Consider the following 14562-nt stretch of genomic DNA (forward strand, 5'->3'; position numbering starts at 1 on the left):
TATGATCAATTATTTCAACCACTTAGACCCAAACGGAACACCGGAGGGAAGGGTAGCGTGACCCTTTTCTGCTCACCGGAACACCGCATCGGGAGTCCGGGAAGGAGATGGGGGTAAGGATTGTTGCAGTCTCTCTCTTCCTCTTGTTGGCCGGATTTTTGTTTTTTTTTTTCAGTCTAACCGTTAAAAAACGGTTATATATATATATATATATATATATATATATATATATATATATATATATATATATATATATATATATATATATATATATATATTTACTAATGGCTATCTATAGGAAATTGAGTTTTTAAATTTTTTTTTTACCCTCAACAACATCTATAAGTATACACACGCTTTAACCTTCATACCCAAGCCTCCTTTTATCAATTTATGTCTACTTTATTCAAAAAATTGAATCCCGACAATCAAACCCCAAACTAGGGGTGAGCGTGGTGCGGTTATTAGCTAAAACCTCACCACTAACCGCAAATGTGATTAATCCATTTTCAAAACCGTCTGGTACGATTATTTTTGCGGTGCGGTTTTGTTTTTTAGTGTTGCAGTTATTAACCGCATGGATTTGGTGCGGTTATTTTGTGTAGTTTTTAACTACAGTTTAGAGCTCAAACGGTTTTAAAAGTTCAAACATATTACTTGTAATAATTAAAAAACCATAATATATAAGACAATTAACTTAAATCTCAAACAATTAATATCTTAAAAACGTCAAATCAATAGTAATTAACAATAAATTTCTTAAAATTGTCTAATTTCACTATTTTTCAAAGTTAAACATAACAAAAAACCATACTTTTGTTTTCTAGTATTTTATTCACCTTTCATTCATTAAACTTATTTTATTTTTTAAATTTAATATATTAATAATTAATAAAAAAAAGTTGTATATAATATATGCGGTGTGGTGCAATTTTTTATGCAGTTTTTGAAAACTAATAACCGCACCGCACCATAAATTGCGGTTTTTGAAAAACAGAAAACCTCACCATCGGTTTTTATTGCGGTTAGGGTTTATCGGTTGCGGTTTATGCAGTTTTGCAGTTAATTTTAGTTGTGGTGCGGTTTTTGCTCACCCCTACCCAAACTTCGAAAAGAAAGGAAAAAAAACAATGTTTCGAGTTCAAGCACCGCAACTCAAAACATTTTCGCTATCGATTCATCTCAAGGGGTTTATCGTCTACAACTTGATGCTCTCATTCAATCTCCATTACAATTTCAATACCAAAATATTAGGCAATTACCTGATGCAAGTTCCAAATGTTACCCCAAATATGTTATCAAACTTTGTTGTTTTTCCCGATCAACTTTCGCCTAATCAACCCCAAACTCAAATCTCACTCTTTCAATCTCAAACCAAAACCCAAACCCAACCCTCTCAATCTCAACCACAATACCAAATCTTCGATGAGTCGGATGAAGAGATTGTACAGGAAACTCAACCCCCCCCCCCACACACACACACACACGCCGCAAAGGAAAACAACAAGTAAATGAGGGTGTCGCACAACCAGGAAGACAGAAGCCGCAAGCATGGACTCCACAAGAAGAGATATGTAACATCCGGATTTTCAGAGGTATTATGGTGTAAGTTAATCTTCTGATTAAAGGAGAGACTCAACGAGTTGAGGGTCCAACTCGCCGAGTCGGGTTGGGTTTCTCCCGTGGATTTAATGAGTGGACTCGACGAGTCCGAGAAGGGACTCGCCGAGTAAGTGTTGGGTAGAGAAACCCTAATCTCCAGGGTTTGGGACCTATTTAAAGGCACTTATAGCCTCCTTGGCCCCTTCCCAACAGTGTCTCCGTCCCTTGAAAGAAACCCTAGAGTTATTTATGAGCTAGAGAGGAAAGAGGCTTCTTGGAGGTCATTTCTTTGAGAAGATGATCAAGGGAGTTGCAAGGATCTCAGAGGAGAGTTGGTGGATCAGTCTCATCTTCATTTCAAGCTTCAAATCTGGTACAACTCTTGCCTCCCTTGTGTTTGAATAGATTTCCTTGGTTGCAAAGTTGGACTTGTATCCATATTGATGGGGTTTTGGGTGCATCCAAACCCTTTTTCGAATCAATTGCAGATTTGGACCTTGTGAGGTCCAGAGATCCAGAAAGTAGGCAGCCATGAGTGAGTAACCTTGGAGCTTTAAAGCTATGGAGCTTTAATGGAGTCAAAATGGTGTATAGAGCAAAATACACCATGCATGAGCCTCAAGTTCAAACCTTTGCGTGACTTTTGGGTAGTAGGAGGTTAGATCTATGAGTTTGGGTTGCAGATCTGACCTCAAATAGCTGAATGAGAAATCTGTGGGAGCCAACTCGCCGAGTCCATGGGTGACTCGACGAGTCATAGCGGGTTTGACCGAGTAGCCTTAACCCATTGTTGGCTCGCCAAGTTGGGAGTCAACTCGACGAGCTGAGTGAGTCCTGGGTAGAGTTCAATTGATGCGAGGGGACTCGACAAGTCGCATGGGTGCACTCGACGAGTAGGGTCAAATGTGGACTTTTGACTTGAGCTTGACTTCTGTTGACTTTGGGGTTTTGGTCAACATAAGTAATAGAGGCCTTAGAAGGGTAAAATGGTCTTTTACCCACTTTTAGAGAGTTAGAAAGAGAAGGAACCGCCTTCGATTATCTGAGTCGTGAAAAAGAGTTATTATAAGAGATATTCATCCTATGTGTTAGGCGGTGGCGAGTTCGAGATTCAAGTGTGAGGATAGCTGCTTTCTGCTTGTCAAGTGAGTCTTCTCACTATACTTTACCTATAGTGGTAATTAGAGTTATGTGGCAGAGTATTTTGTATGCTATTTATGTGATGTGATGCACTGCATTATTTCTATGTGATTTATGTTGTGTGTGTGTGTATTACAGAGTTTAAAGAGTTAGACCGAAAGGTCCATAGAGTTAGGACCAGAGGGTCCACAAAGTTAGGACCAGATGGTCCATAGAGTTATAGCCTCTAGTGGCTAATACGTGTTTTATGTGGTATCTTGGGGAACTCACTAAGCTTCGTGCTTACCGTATTATGTGTTATGTGTTTCGGGTTCTTAGGATCGCGGGACGGCACCGATTGATTGTACACACTAGATAAAGAGTTATGAGGATCCTTTATTATTAATTACTAAAACATGGAGTTGTGTTTTGTGAATTGAACAAATGAAATTTTAATAAAATGTGTCATGAGGATTTATATGATTTTAAATTTCAAAAATTTCTTTTGAAAATTTACATTGTTACAAGATAATTGTGGTAAAAGCTTGGGTTGACATTTTAGAAGATTTAACGACGGGAAATACACAACCAGGAGATCATTTTTGGTTTTGCATTCTTGAGATGTTTCGCAAGGAGATAGGAAAAGGTGACAAATGTTGTACCAATCATCAATTGAATTTAAAGTTTCGAAAAATAGCGAAGCCGTTTCAAAAATGAATGGGTTGTACAAAAACCTAAAATTTCAACCGGAAAACGGCCAAGGAGATAAAAATGGACTCTAATAGTTATACAACTTCCTTTTCTACGGAAATATTTATAATTTTGTAAGTAAAATCCGTAGAAAAAAAACGGATTACGCAAAAATAGTATCCACACTCTATATGTTCCATTTTGTAAGTAAAACCAAATCCGATTTTTTTTATTAAAAAAATACAAAAACATAAACAATTTTGCATTTTAGAATAAAAACGTTGTCTGTTTTCTACTTTTTATTTTATTATTATTATTATTATTATTATCTGGCTCTGTATCATTTAATAATAAATATTTTACTAAAGAGAGATATATACAAATACACATGTTTATTATTTTAGTTTTCAACAGAAATAATGAAATCATATTAATAACTTTTAAATATTAAAATACTTAATCAATAAAATCTTTATAGCCAATTTCAGTATTTACGATTCGATTCTTTTAATTTTATACATAGAAAAGAAAACCATGGTTAAGAAGATTAATAGGAACAAAAGATAGGAGGATATTAAAAAAAAAATCACCAGAAACTTGAATATAAGTTTTAGTTTAGATTAGATGACTCTAATCAACTAGCCGACATTCCAAACCGCAATAATACTATACTTATAAGAACGCAAAAGCAATAAGCAATTTTTTTACATCGTCCAAAACTGACTTTCTTTCGCTACTTCTACCGATAAACCATTACTATCTATGTTAAACAGCTAACCTATTCACAAATCACAATCATATGATCCTATATCGAAATCTTACCAAAAGGAGTATCTGAGGGATAAAAATAGCGTTGTGGATGACATGTATAAATTTAGGAGTAATGGGTTCATGTGTGAGCCGTTTTAAAAAAACATCATAACAAAAATTCTCATTTACGAAACAAAAATTAACCGATCTAATGTTTATAGAAAGAATAGAAGTTTAAAAAAAAAATCATAAGAATTATAAGAAAAAACAGAAAAGATTTTAATGTGGGGGTGAAAGTTCATCGCTGTTTTTACCTTTCCCCCGAAGCATATCAGTAAAACCACCTCGCATGATTCTCCTGAATCTTGTGTCTTCAACGGGTGATTGTGGGGTAATGACAGTTTTCGGGTCGGGTGGTGGTGGTGGTGGGATTTCTCCTGAATCCTTCTTTCCTAAAAGTCCACCTTCACTGAAGAAACTTGTCATGGAGGTCGGGAGTCCAAATTGAGTCCCCATGACTTTGCTAAATGCATCAAAAGTTCCACTGGATCTCTCTTTTACTATCACTTCTAGCGCCTCTTTATGTGCTGGGTCGAGCGCTTCTGTGTCTTTCAATAGGTTTTGTATTGTTGGCAGGAGGAGATCGCGTACACTCGCTGATGAAAGATCTGCAAGGAGAGGAGGACATTTTCGTAATTTTACTTTCGGTTATTTATTATTTTAGTAAATGAAAGTAGACCTGTAGCATCGAGAGCACGGATAGCTTCGCAAAATGCGTTGGCTCGATCGCGGCGTCGCACCATGTTGGTTACGGGGAGTTGAGCTGAAGAAAGATGAAATATTTTTGATAACAAATGTGCTCTTTTGTCAAAGAAAATTAAAATTAAAAAGTTATTTTGATACATAATATAAATGTATAATTATAGATTAAAGGATATAATCTTTTAGGCTCTCGGTTGTGTGTGGAACAGCAACTACTAATGCACGAATAACAGCAATTGTAGCTTCATGAGATCCATCTTCAAGAAAAGCGTCCATTTGAACACGAATTTTGTCAACAATCTACCAGAAAATATACATATATAAGTTAGGTTGCTATTGAATTTAATCCTAAAGAAAAAAAAAAATAACATGTTACTAATTAACTTACAACATCATTTTTGAAGTTTTGAGCTACAGTTCCAAACGCATCGATGCTGGCATACAACACATGTAAGTTTGGTTCAGAGCCCAAAGTCACAAGAGCAGGCAAAACATGTGATGAAGCAACTTTAGCATCAATATAAGGCACCTATTCAAAATCAAAGAGATTAAAAAATCAAGATTAAAAAAAAAGTCAAAAAGAAATTGACTTACAATCACTTTCAGAAGCTTAGCAGCGTTGATTTTCAAATCCATGTTGGAGCTCACAACCATCTCCCATAAGATATTGAAAACCAGATTATGGTGTTCTTCAAACAAGCTGCAAAACAGAATAATGTAATCTAATCCAATCCCAGAAGTAAAAAATGAAGGAATACGCACCAAAGGAAACGGACAGAGTTGTACACGTCAGCACTGTGGATTGCTGACTGGGTTGTCTTGTCAGCACTTTGGATCAAGAGATTCCTTAAGTATTCAGTTAATAGTTCATGCTTGTTAGGGAATCCGAGGACACCTGCTAATAGAACTGGTAGGACACACAAGGTGGCAATTCTTGCATCCATAGCAATTATTGGTCTTAGAGCTGAAAAAATAAAAAAATATTTAGTATGGAATATTTTGTAAAAAAAAGGGAAAATAACTAAATAAGTTTGTACCTTTAATTTTAGGTTGGGATGTGGAGCGGAAGCATGACAAGTCAGCATTATCACCAACAGCCACTAAGAATAGAGGAAGGATTATATGTGTTAAATAATCCTCCCCAAATCTTGTGGAAACTGCTAGTAAAAACTGAGATAATGAAATAATGATGAATAAGGGTTTGTTTAAGATATGAGTAAGGGTAAAAAAAAAAAGTAAAAATAATAAAGTTGAAAATATTTTGTACACTTGAGATGCGTTTTCTTAAACTATCTTCCTTTTGTGGTAAGAGAGAGAGAATCTGAATCAGACTGGGAAAGCAATCATCATGAAGCCACTCAAATGTAGGCCAATCTAAACGTCCCCTGTTAAAAAATAAATAAATGTAATTTAGAAAAGTTAAAGTTAAAGTGGGTGTTAATGATTTTAAATAAACAGGAGAGGGGTGTTGAAACTTGGAACTTGGAACTTACTCTGCATACTTTTGAAGCAATTGAAGTGAAAAAAATGTTCCTGTAGACTCTGAAAAAGACTCATATGAACAAGTGTCGATAGCTATTTGGTGTACAATTGGAAGCAATTGCATCAGTAACCGAAGTAACACATCAACAGTCCATCTTTCTCTTTCACCTAAAACATGGAAGTGTGACTCTACAGAATCTTCAACCCCTGAAACAGGTGGACAACACTGAAAAGATAGCAAGTATTAATTTAAGTGCTAAATATACAAAATTGCTATTTTGCTATAAGTAAGAAAAATGAATTAATTTAAGTGCTAAATATACAAAATTGCTATTTTGCTATAAGTAAGAAAAATTAACCTACTTTCATTTATTTGTGTATTCACTTATAACGACCTATTTTCATTTCTTTCTATTAGAACCTAGTACTTTCAATTTTTTTCTTATTAGTTAGGGTTAATCTCATAAAAGACCTTATATTTTATGTTTTTTCCAGATTAAACCTCATCTTTATTTTTTTTCCTAAAAAAGACCTTGTATTTTTTCATTTTTTCTGTAAAAAAAAAAAACTTAACCTTCTAACTGTTTCCAAATAAACCCTCAATTTTTTGTTTTTCTCGAAAAACCCTCACATTTTACAAGTTTTTCGAAAAAAAAATGACTAAAAGGGCCAGAACGGGAAAAATGAAAAAATGCAAGGTCGTTTTCAGGAAAAAGAGAAAGTTGAGGTTTAATCAGGAAAAAACACATAATATAAGGTCTTTTATGAGATTAAACCTATTAGTTATCACAACACTATAGTTTGAAAAATCTACCTAATTATAATTTATAGCACTTTACTTCCAATTTTTTTCTTATTACAACAATATACTTTGAAAAACCTACTAAATTATTTGTATTTGGATGACATTCAATGACATTGCTATAACTGAATAGATTTTTCAAAGTAGAATGTTGTAATAGGAAGAAATCAAAGTATGATGCAATAATAGTTAAGAGTAAATTACACGAATGGTCCCTATGGTTTGGGGTAATTTGCGCATTTGGTCCCTAACTTATTTTTTTAACTCGGAAGGTCCCTACGGTTTGTTTTTGTTACACGTTTGGTCCCTGTCTTACCTAAAAAGACTATTTTGCCCTTGATTTTTTTAACTTATTTAAATAAACACACCATCAATCACACCCCCTCACGTTACCTTACCTACCACACCATTTTTTTTCTATTTAAATAATAGTCTTTTTAGGCAAGATAGGGATCAAACGCGTAAAAAAACTAATAGTAGGGACGGAACGCGTAACAAAAACAAATATTAAGGACCTTCCGAGTTAAAAAAAATAAGTTAGGGACCAGGCGTGCAAATTACCTCAAACCATAGGGACCATTCGTGCAATTTACTCTAATAATTAATAAACAAATCAATGAAATGAAAGTATTTATTGGATTTAAGTTTACCTCTACAGAGCTCAACATATGAGAAATCAAAACTCGTAGAATATGATCCAATTTGTTACCCCACTTGAGCACAGCAGGAACTAGCTCTTTAATAGTTGTATCCACAACTGCTCCCGATGGATCACAAACTAAATGGAACATCATTTCCTCCACCTAAAAAAAAAACAAAAAAATATATCGGGAAAACAGAGTATCATAATTTTATTTTATTTTTTTTTTACAGTTTGGTTTTGTATTTTTGTTGTAAGTCACTGGGCATATTATGATCATGGGAAAATGGTGACATGACATGACATTCCCTTAGACCATGTTATAGCTTACATTGTAGGAAATGGAAACCCTGTCAAGTCAGAAAGCTTTGTTTCTCCATTGATAGCCTCTGGAATCATATTTAGTGAGGCTGAGGCTGATGCTGACCTTGATATATTTATCCATATTTGGGAAGAGTGGAAGCAGCAGAGCCAGATTTCTTGCAGCAGCCTCACGAACTACAGTGGCGGAATCCTCTATGAGCTGTTGCACAATAGATAGGATGAGGGAGTCTCTAATCTCTGGCCTCACAAATCCTGCAAGCTCCCCACATGATTGAGCTACAAGCAGCCTGCGTTCCTCATACATGTGACTAATCTGCATACAATTAAATAAAAATAAATAAATAAATCACAAAACTATAAAACAATAAAATGAAATCTTTTTATCCTCACTTGCTCCCAACATTGGGGAAGCAGCTCTGTTTCTGTTCGCATCTCTCCAACATTCCTAGCAAGTGTGACACAGGCCTGAATTGAAAAGAAAATATGTTATGATTTTAGTAGTAAGAGAATATACTTATTATATAAAAATGAAATTTGTTAAGTGTTTAAAAAAAACATACATCCATAATAATTCGTCTTTGTTGTTCATCGGGGCGTTTAATCAAGTTAAACAATGTGTGTGTCAAGGAATCCCTTGTGTTGCTATCTGGGTGTCTCTCAATTGCACACATCATCAGGGGAAGAAGCTCCTATAAGGAATTTAACAAACAATTAACCCAAGAAGATTTTTTTTTTTTTTTTTTTTTTTTTTGAAATTTTGTTCTGAAGAAAAAGTAGGAGGATAGATATAAGTAAAAGGTAACCTCTCGATGATTGATTAGCACATAAGGAACGATTTTAGGCAATGCATCTGAAAGAATCTGAATAGTTCCAGGACCCTGAAAAAGTTAAAATTTGCATACATAAAAAGATTACTAAAAAAACAACTGGTAAATTGAAAGTTTGATGTCAAAACTCAAAAAACGACCTTTTTAGAATCATGTTGAACAGGAGTATTTGACTCTGGAGTCAACCCATTATAAGTTTTGACTTGCATATTGTCTTTAAGGAGATCCTTAGCCACATCATTGTCATCTGATTTAGAAAATTCGTGATTTTTATCATCAGTGTTTTGATCTCTCATATTAGTTGATGGTGATAATATCATGTCATTTTCACATAATTTTATAACTTCATCTTTCCTATCGGTTATTTCTTCAACATTTTTTACAGGTGTTGTGTCACCAGATTTTGTAGCATGTAGTCTTTCAATCTCCTGTTGTAGAGATTGTATCTGTTCCTTGTAGCTTTCTTCATCTTCTACATCGCCAGGTGGCACATGTTCTGATTGAGCTGCTTCAGTTTGCTTTTGAAGTGAAGTTATTTCAGCCTTGTAGACAGTTATTTCTTTTCTTCTTTGTTCTAGTGAGTGCTTTACATCTTGAACCTGATTATCTTTCTCCTTGATGTCTTTCTGCAAAGTCTCTAGTGACTTTTTTAGAGTTGCTATCTGTGAATCAACTAAATCTCTGCTTCTTAATAAGGTCTGTTTTTCATGTTTCAGCTTCTCGTTTTCTTTCACCAATGAGTCATTCTCTTTTTGCATGGAAAGCTTCTCCTGAAAAAAATAAGGTACTTCTTGATATATTCACTTTAATAGTTTATAATCATTTTTTATATCTTATAATTATTATAATAATTAAAGCTTTTAATCATATTTATCCATACGTCTATAATAATTGAACTTCTACTTCTAAATTGTTGGAATGTTGCTCTCTTGACAAACAAAACACTTCATCTTCATCCCTCTACATGGAATGTATGCATTGATTGCTTAGCTTTGATATTGTTGAATATTGTCATACTAGTTTATAACCCGTGGGAACCACGGTTATAAAATTAATCAAACTTTTATAGTAAAAACTCAAAATTATTAATAAGTTATTTTAAATAAATTATTAATTTAAGAGATATTTTTCATTAGTTATGTGAAATTATAATCATTGATTCAAATAAATATATAAAATTAATTTTTAATATATATTAGATATTTTTTATTTGTGAATTAATGAAAACAATAATTTAAAATTTAAAATAGAATCACATTAATGAGGAGGTCTAATAAATTTAAAATGGAAAACTAATAGATTGACAAGTGGCAACACATTAATTAAAATGTCTAATATGGTGACACATGGCAAAAGAGCTACTCTTTTATTAGTATAGATTGTAGATAGATTATATTTTAGATATTGCTATTGATATTTTGATGTTTAAGAAGGGCATATACGATATTTTAAAGTTTTATGAAGGGTAAATATGATATTTAGAAATTAAGTTGGACAAATACGATATTCTGATGTTTAGGCTATGTTTGGCGCGCCATAGCTAGCTTATTTTTCGAGCTTTTTTATGTTGTCGTGTTTGGTAAGCCAAAAAGTAGCTTATAAGCTAGCTTTTTAAAAAGCTACTTAGACTAGCTTTTTGAGAGCTTTTTTAAATTTTCCAAAAATACCCCCTAATTAATTCTAGAAACAGATTCATTTAAAATGTCATTTTATAGCTAGCTTTTCAGCTAGTTTTACCAAACGTCATTTTTTATCAGCTAGTTTTTCAGCTAACAGCTAGCTTTTCAGCTAGTGCACCAAACATAGCCTTATTAAGGGTATATACAAAATTCTCCCTTTAACAAATACATGGGATGCAAGTTGTGTGAAGATAAAGCAAAGTGCTTGAAGAATTAAATTACCTCAGCTGCTTCTGTAGTGGAAGAAAGGTACTGATAATAGTAATGGCGCAAGGCATCTGGCACAGATGCAGATGAATTCTCCCAATCATCTAGATTCTGGTCAGTAACCTTAAAAAATCCAAAATCATATGTTGAATCTTTTTAATGTTAGCATTTATATTTCATAAGTACAAATGAAAAGTAGCAAAAGTAATTAACCTCTTCATAAAAGGTCATGGCAGTTAAACGGTATCCTGCTAAGAGCAAATATTCCTTTACAGCACAGTTTAGGTCATGACGTTCTTCTGCCTTTAAAGGACCCAAATCAGAGAATTTTGTCTCCCCACTTTGTTGAATACTTGACCCGTTTTTTGCTTTAGCATCTGCATACATCATAAGTTACATATTTTAGAAGAAAGTAATTTCAGAAAACAATAAATGTAAGGTAGATAAAATTGACGTTTAATCATTTTATTTACACTAAACATGGTTTTCTTATTCATTGGGGAAATGACTAATGGTTATAGAATAAAATGATCATGGGTTCTTATATTTAAACAGCATTTGTAACACCAAATAGAGGTATTTTACACACAAACAAGAAAACCCATAAAATTGAATGAAAATAGAAGATGAATTAAGCATTTTACCACTTGGTTCATCTTGTTTGGCCTCAGATTTCTTTTGCAACTCAGTTTTGAGCTTCAAAATGTCTTCTTGAGCCAAACGATTCTCATAGTCTCTGATTGCTAGTTTCTCCTCTAGTGCTTCTTTTTCCTCCAGCAGACTCTGTGGGTCGGCAACTAGTTCAAATAAATAAATAAATAAATAATAAATAAGTCTCCAAAATGCATTTATTCACAAATATGAATCTTATACAAACAGGCTTATAATACTATTTATAGAAACAGGGCCATAGTGGCTTAAAAACGATCAATTTCATTCAAATTATTAGTGGCTACATTGCAGCAGTTATACAGATGTTCTGTTCCAAGGATTAGACACGTGTGACATAGCTATTGGACACTGCTACTCAGAACTTAATGTCCTAGAATTCTAGCTTCTTTTAAATTCTGTTTATGATGTTATAAGAGAACCTATTTATTTTCATGGTAGACACTAGACACATGAAAATGGAGGCCATATAACAAAAGCAAACAGATATTAAGAATGACATAAACAGATATAGCAATGTGGGTTTGGTTTGTGCACAGGAGAGAGGAAGAGAGAAGCTGCTTGAGAGGGGGAGTAAAATATTTGTTTTTCAAAGAAAACTACACCATTCTGTTGTTGTACTTGGCGTAGGTGCAACTGAAATACTGAATCAAAAAATTCTTCATCTCTACTTGCCATAAGAGAAATCTTGATGAAAAAGCTAATACAAAGAAATATCTATCAGATCAAAATCCTAGATACCACTTGTGAATCAAGTAATGAACTACACAATTGATTGCCAATCCCAAACATCAATGTTCAACAACATGGTAAAACTGGATTAATAGTCAAGTAGTATCCCAATGGTTATTCAAATGATTCAGACTTTATACTGATGCGGAATAAACATCAAATCTCATAAAAATCACCAAACAACGATAAGAATTTAAAACAATAATCAAAGAGATAAAGGAAAGGAGACGAACACCAAGATTTGAGTGGAAAACTGAAAATGGGAAAAGCTATGTACTTAAAAAGTCATTGACTTACACTAGCTTATGAATTGGAAAAAAAAGAATTCTTCAAACAGAACAAAGGCTCTCCTGCTAAATGGGTGTAAGTGTAAAACAAGTCAACCAAATTTGTAAAGAAAGAACTATAAGTTGATCCTGCTTAATCAAAATTAACAATGGATAACATTAATTTGGGATATTAGGATGAAGACTTCTCAGGTTGATTTCGACCTGTGACCACAAGGAATATATGCATGCTCCTAAAGTGGCTTTGATTGTGAGCATATAAATTCTAAGAGGATAAATATTCAATTGAGAAATCTACCATATTCACAGCTAATTCTGTATGTCAACAGAAAAACATCTAATGAACTGCATGCAATCTAATTTAGAAATACAAGTGTCTGATTAGTAACAGATACACTGATCCTCATATACTAGACTTACAGATGAAGCTTGTTCACTTTGTGAAATTTCATCAGCCAACAAGAGAATCGTATTCTTGTAATTTTATTATTTCTAGGGTTCGCCTTTCATGAAATCACACCATGAATCTCCTACACGAACACATAAACTAAATAACTCTACAGAAAATTCAAGTCGTTGATAGTTGAGATCAAATTCGGCTCTCATTTCCAATGTCAATTGTCAAACGATAACAAGCCAAACTTAAGCGAAAAACCAGTTCAACAGTCATACAACATGACAAGCGATTGTAAACATATGAAGTCTGTATGGATTTTCAAACCTAGTTCCCTGCGGATTCACATCGCATCCTGCTCTCATTTCAAATTTCACTACTAATAATTTATAAGACAAAAATTCAGTCAACTAAGGACAATTATAACAATATATCAACAATTTTTAGCAAATAGTTCCAACCTCGAAGAGAATTAAACCGTGAGATCTGATCTGGTGGAAACTGAATGGGATCAGCAAAGAATTCCTTGAGGCGAATAGCTTGATCATCGCGTCCATCATCGAGGAGCTCGTGAAGCAGCTCAAACGCTGATAACAAGTAATTCTCCTCCAATAAGAAGTTTACCACGCAATTACACAGCGATGATTTCTCCACGTCCATTTGACTCTAATCAATCTATCGCAAGAACATTGAAATTTCAAAAATGTCTTTCGCTGTATCCGATTCGATGGGGAAAATTCTATGCATCTCAGGTTCATGAAATTTGAAGGTTTTGTTAAGATCTGTTCATGGAGTCCGAGCTCGAAGAGGAGTAAAAACTCGTTAGTCGCTGTAAGAAATTCTAAGGGGTAAATTTGTAAAATCTAAGGGTCGGGTTATTAGTTAAAACTTAAAACTTAAAATGGGTCAGACAAATATTCGGGAAAATTACATATTTTTGCAACAAATTATATTTTATATTTTATATTTTATATTGTCTTTTTTTTTATCGGTTTCATTGTCGACTAAGATGGCGTTTGATAGTTGTTAGTTGGGTTAGATTTGACTGGGTTAGAAACTGAATGAGCTAGGAGCTACTTGATATTGATACTAACCCAGTAGTAGAAAAAGGGACTCAGTCCTCACTTAGAAGTTGACATGTTTGATATTGCATGTTCATTGTCGTACTCGGTCCAAATAAATTTGATGATTTGGTCCTCATTTCAAAACCTCCTAACCGAGTTTTAGCCTTCACTCATCCCTAAATGACAAGCTTTGTCACTTGTCGTTGACGTAATACTTCGTCTCCTTCAGTTGATCACACAACTTCTGATGGTTCCATTCTAAATCGTTGTATCAGAGCTAATGAAGGGAGGACTTCTTTTATTGATGGTGATGCTTTCCAGAGTTCTTGGTTGTTGGTTTCATTGGGGATCGATCAAGGGGTAAAAGATAGAGGTGGTCAATCAGAATAAGACAAAAAATCATAATTCAAATTTCACAGCATGTGGGTGTGTTTCTTTTTGAAAGTTTTCTTGGAAAATTTGTAAATTCAAATTTAGGTAACAAGATGTTTAAATTATTTTCTATTTTGGTTGAGTTGTAGTTCTTTGAGGT

The 14562-nt window shown here is 33.8% G+C and overlaps 1 protein-coding gene across 1 annotated transcript; it reads right to left on the reverse strand.

Annotated features, from left to right (window-relative positions):
• Nucleotides 1-4246: 4246 nt before the first annotated feature.
• Nucleotides 4247-13753, reverse strand: LOC128133337 (uncharacterized). The gene is made up of 19 exons (XM_052770627.1): nucleotides 13428-13753; nucleotides 11529-11681; nucleotides 11098-11261; nucleotides 10900-11007; nucleotides 9139-9768; nucleotides 8975-9049; nucleotides 8732-8860; nucleotides 8562-8636; nucleotides 8275-8484; nucleotides 7858-8010; nucleotides 6417-6631; nucleotides 6191-6308; nucleotides 5961-6093; nucleotides 5686-5887; nucleotides 5518-5623; nucleotides 5312-5452; nucleotides 5100-5223; nucleotides 4901-5017; nucleotides 4247-4829 (listed from the first exon to the last, which is right to left on the reverse strand). Exons 1-19 carry the CDS (start codon nucleotides 13624-13626, stop codon nucleotides 4441-4443), a joined length of 3441 nt encoding a protein of 1146 aa, XP_052626587.1. The 5' UTR covers nucleotides 13627-13753; the 3' UTR covers nucleotides 4247-4440.
• Nucleotides 13754-14562: the final 809 nt, after the last annotated feature.

Source organism: Lactuca sativa, chromosome 4 (assembly GCF_002870075.4).
Source record: "Lactuca sativa cultivar Salinas chromosome 4, Lsat_Salinas_v11, whole genome shotgun sequence".
Lineage (NCBI taxonomy): Eukaryota > Viridiplantae > Streptophyta > Magnoliopsida > Asterales > Asteraceae > Lactuca > Lactuca sativa.

Bases quoted from the DNA above. Each gene is read 5' to 3' on its own strand.
- LOC128133337 (XM_052770627.1), bottom strand. From the start codon at position 13,626: ATGGACGTGGAGAAATCATCGCTGTGTAATTGCGTGGTAAACTTCTTA. The intron at 9,769-10,899 runs GTAATTTAATTC...TATTTTTTTCAG, and splicing joins CCACTACAGAAGCAGCTGAG to GAGAAGCTTTCCATGCAAAA. The intron at 5,224-5,311 runs GTAAGTTAATTA...ATTTTCTGGTAG, and splicing joins AAAACTTCAAAAATGATGTT to ATTGTTGACAAAATTCGTGT.